We start from the raw sequence: 2,136 nt of genomic DNA, 5'->3' as shown, positions 1-2,136 counted from the left end.
GGATAATATTGTGTCTGGTTTAAGGAGGCGGCCCAGGCCTATGAGAGTACCAGGGACTGGGATAATATTGTGTCAGGTTTAAGGAAGCGGCCCAGGCCTATCAGAGTACCAGGGACTGGGATAATATTGTGTGTGTCAGGTTTAAGGAGGCGGCCCAGGCCTATGAGAGTACCAGGGACTGGGATAATATTGTGTGTGTCAGGTTTAAGGAGGAGGCCCAGGCCTATGAGAGTGCCAGGGACTGGGATAATATTGTGTGTGTCAGGTTTAAGGAGGAGGCCCAGGCCTATGAGAGCGCCAGGGACTGGGATAATATTGTGTGTGTCAGGTTTAAGGAAGCTGCCCAGGCCTATGAGAGTACCAGGGACTGGGATAATATTGTGTCTGGTTTAAGGAAGCGGCCCAGGCCTATGAGAGTGCCAGGGACTGGGATAATATTGTGTGTGTCAGGTTTAAGGAGGCGGCCCAGGCCTATGAGAGTACCAGGGACTGGGGTAATATTGTGTCAGGTTTAAGGAAGCTGCCCAGGCCTATGAGAGTGCCAGGGACTGGGATAATATTGTGTGTGTCAGGTTTAAGGAGGCGGCCCAGGCCTATGAGAGTACCAGGGACTGGGGTAATATTGTGTCAGGTTTAAGGAAGCTGCCCAGGCCTATGAGAGTGCCAGGGACCGGGATAATATTGTGTGTGTCAGGTTTAAGGAGGCGGCCCAGGCCTATGAGAGTACCAGGGACTGGGATAATATTGTGTGTGTCAGGTTTAAGGAGGAGGCCCAGGCCTATGAGAGTGTCAGGGACTGGGATAATATTGTGTCAGGTTTAAGGAAGCGGCCCAGGCCTATGAGAGTACCAGGGACTGGGATAATATTGTGTCAGGTTTAAGGAGGAGGCCCAGGCCTATGAGAGTGCCAGGGACTGGGATAATATTGTGTGTGTCAGGTTTAAGGAGGCGGCCCAGGTCTATGAGAGTGCCAGGGACTGGGATAATATTGTGTCAGGTTTAAGGAGGAGGCCCAGGCCTATGAGAGTACCAGGGACTGGGATAATATTGTGTCAGGTTTAAGGAGGAGGCCCAGGCCTATGAGAGTACCAGGGACTGGGATAATATTGTGTCAGGTTTAAGGAGGCGGCCCAGGCCTATGAGAGCGCCAGGGACTGGGATAATATTGTGTCAGGTTTAAGGAGGCAGCCCAGGCCTATGAGAGTACCAGGGACTGGGATAATATTGTGTGTGTCAGGTTTAAGGAGGCGGCCCAGGCCTATGAGAGTACCAGGGACTGGGATAATATTGTGTGTGTCAGGTTTAAGGAAGCGGCCCAGGCCTATGAGAGCGCCAGGGACTGGGATAATATTGTGTGTGTCAGGTTTAAGGAGGAGGCCCAGGCCTATGAGAGTACCAGGGACTGGGATAATATTGTGTGTGTCAGGTTTAAGGAGGCGGTCCAGGCCTATGAGAGTGCCAGGGACTGGGATAATATTGTGTCAGGTTTAAGGAGGCGGCCCAGGCCTATGAGAGCGCCAGGGACTGGGATAATATTGTGTCAGGTTTAAGGAGGCAGCCCAGGCCTATGAGAGTACCAGGGACTGGGATAATATTGTGTGTGTCAGGTTTAAGGAAGCGGCCCAGGCCTATGAGAGCGCCAGGGACTGGGATAATATTGTGTGTGTCAGGTTTAAGGAGGAGGCCCAGGCCTATGAGAGTACCAGGGACTGGGATAATATTGTGTGTGTCAGGTTTAAGGAGGCGGTCCAGGCCTATGAGAGTGTCAGGGACTGGGATAATATTGTGTCAGGTTTAAGGAAGCTGCCCAGGCCTATGAGAGCGCCAGGGACTGGGACAACGTGATCCGCGTGTTGCTGGAACACCTCAACAACCCTGAAGACGCCGTCCGCATCGTCAGGGAGACGCAGAGCATCGACGGGGCCAAGATGGTTGCCAGGTGGGGGACAGACAGTCAGACAGACAGACAGATAGTCAGACAGACAGATACATCGTCAGACAAACACACAGTTAGATAGTCAGACAGTCAGAGGTACATTCACACAGTCAGACAGACAGACACACAGTCAGACGGACAGACACACAGTCAGAGGGACAGTCACACAGTCAGAGGGACAGTCACACAGTCAGAGGGAC

At 52.5% G+C, this 2,136-nt stretch overlaps 1 protein-coding gene across 1 annotated transcript in view; it reads left to right on the top strand.

Annotated features, from left to right (window-relative positions):
- Positions 1-1,536: 1,536 nt before the first annotated feature.
- LOC129856178 (WD repeat-containing protein 19-like) overlaps positions 1,537-2,136 on the top strand; it is a gene marked incomplete at its 5' end in the record, with an annotated part of 33,160 nt that continues 32,560 nt past the window's right edge. The window contains 2 exons of the mRNA XM_055924279.1: positions 1,537-1,733; positions 1,793-1,939. Of these exons, the coding sequence (XP_055780254.1) occupies positions 1,537-1,733; positions 1,793-1,939 (344 nt within the window). The remainder of the gene's footprint in view (positions 1,734-1,792; positions 1,940-2,136) is intronic.

This window comes from Salvelinus fontinalis, chromosome 5 (genome assembly GCF_029448725.1).
Source record: "Salvelinus fontinalis isolate EN_2023a chromosome 5, ASM2944872v1, whole genome shotgun sequence".
NCBI lineage: Eukaryota > Metazoa > Chordata > Actinopteri > Salmoniformes > Salmonidae > Salvelinus > Salvelinus fontinalis.
This window is presented reverse-complemented; position numbering and strand designations above follow the sequence as displayed.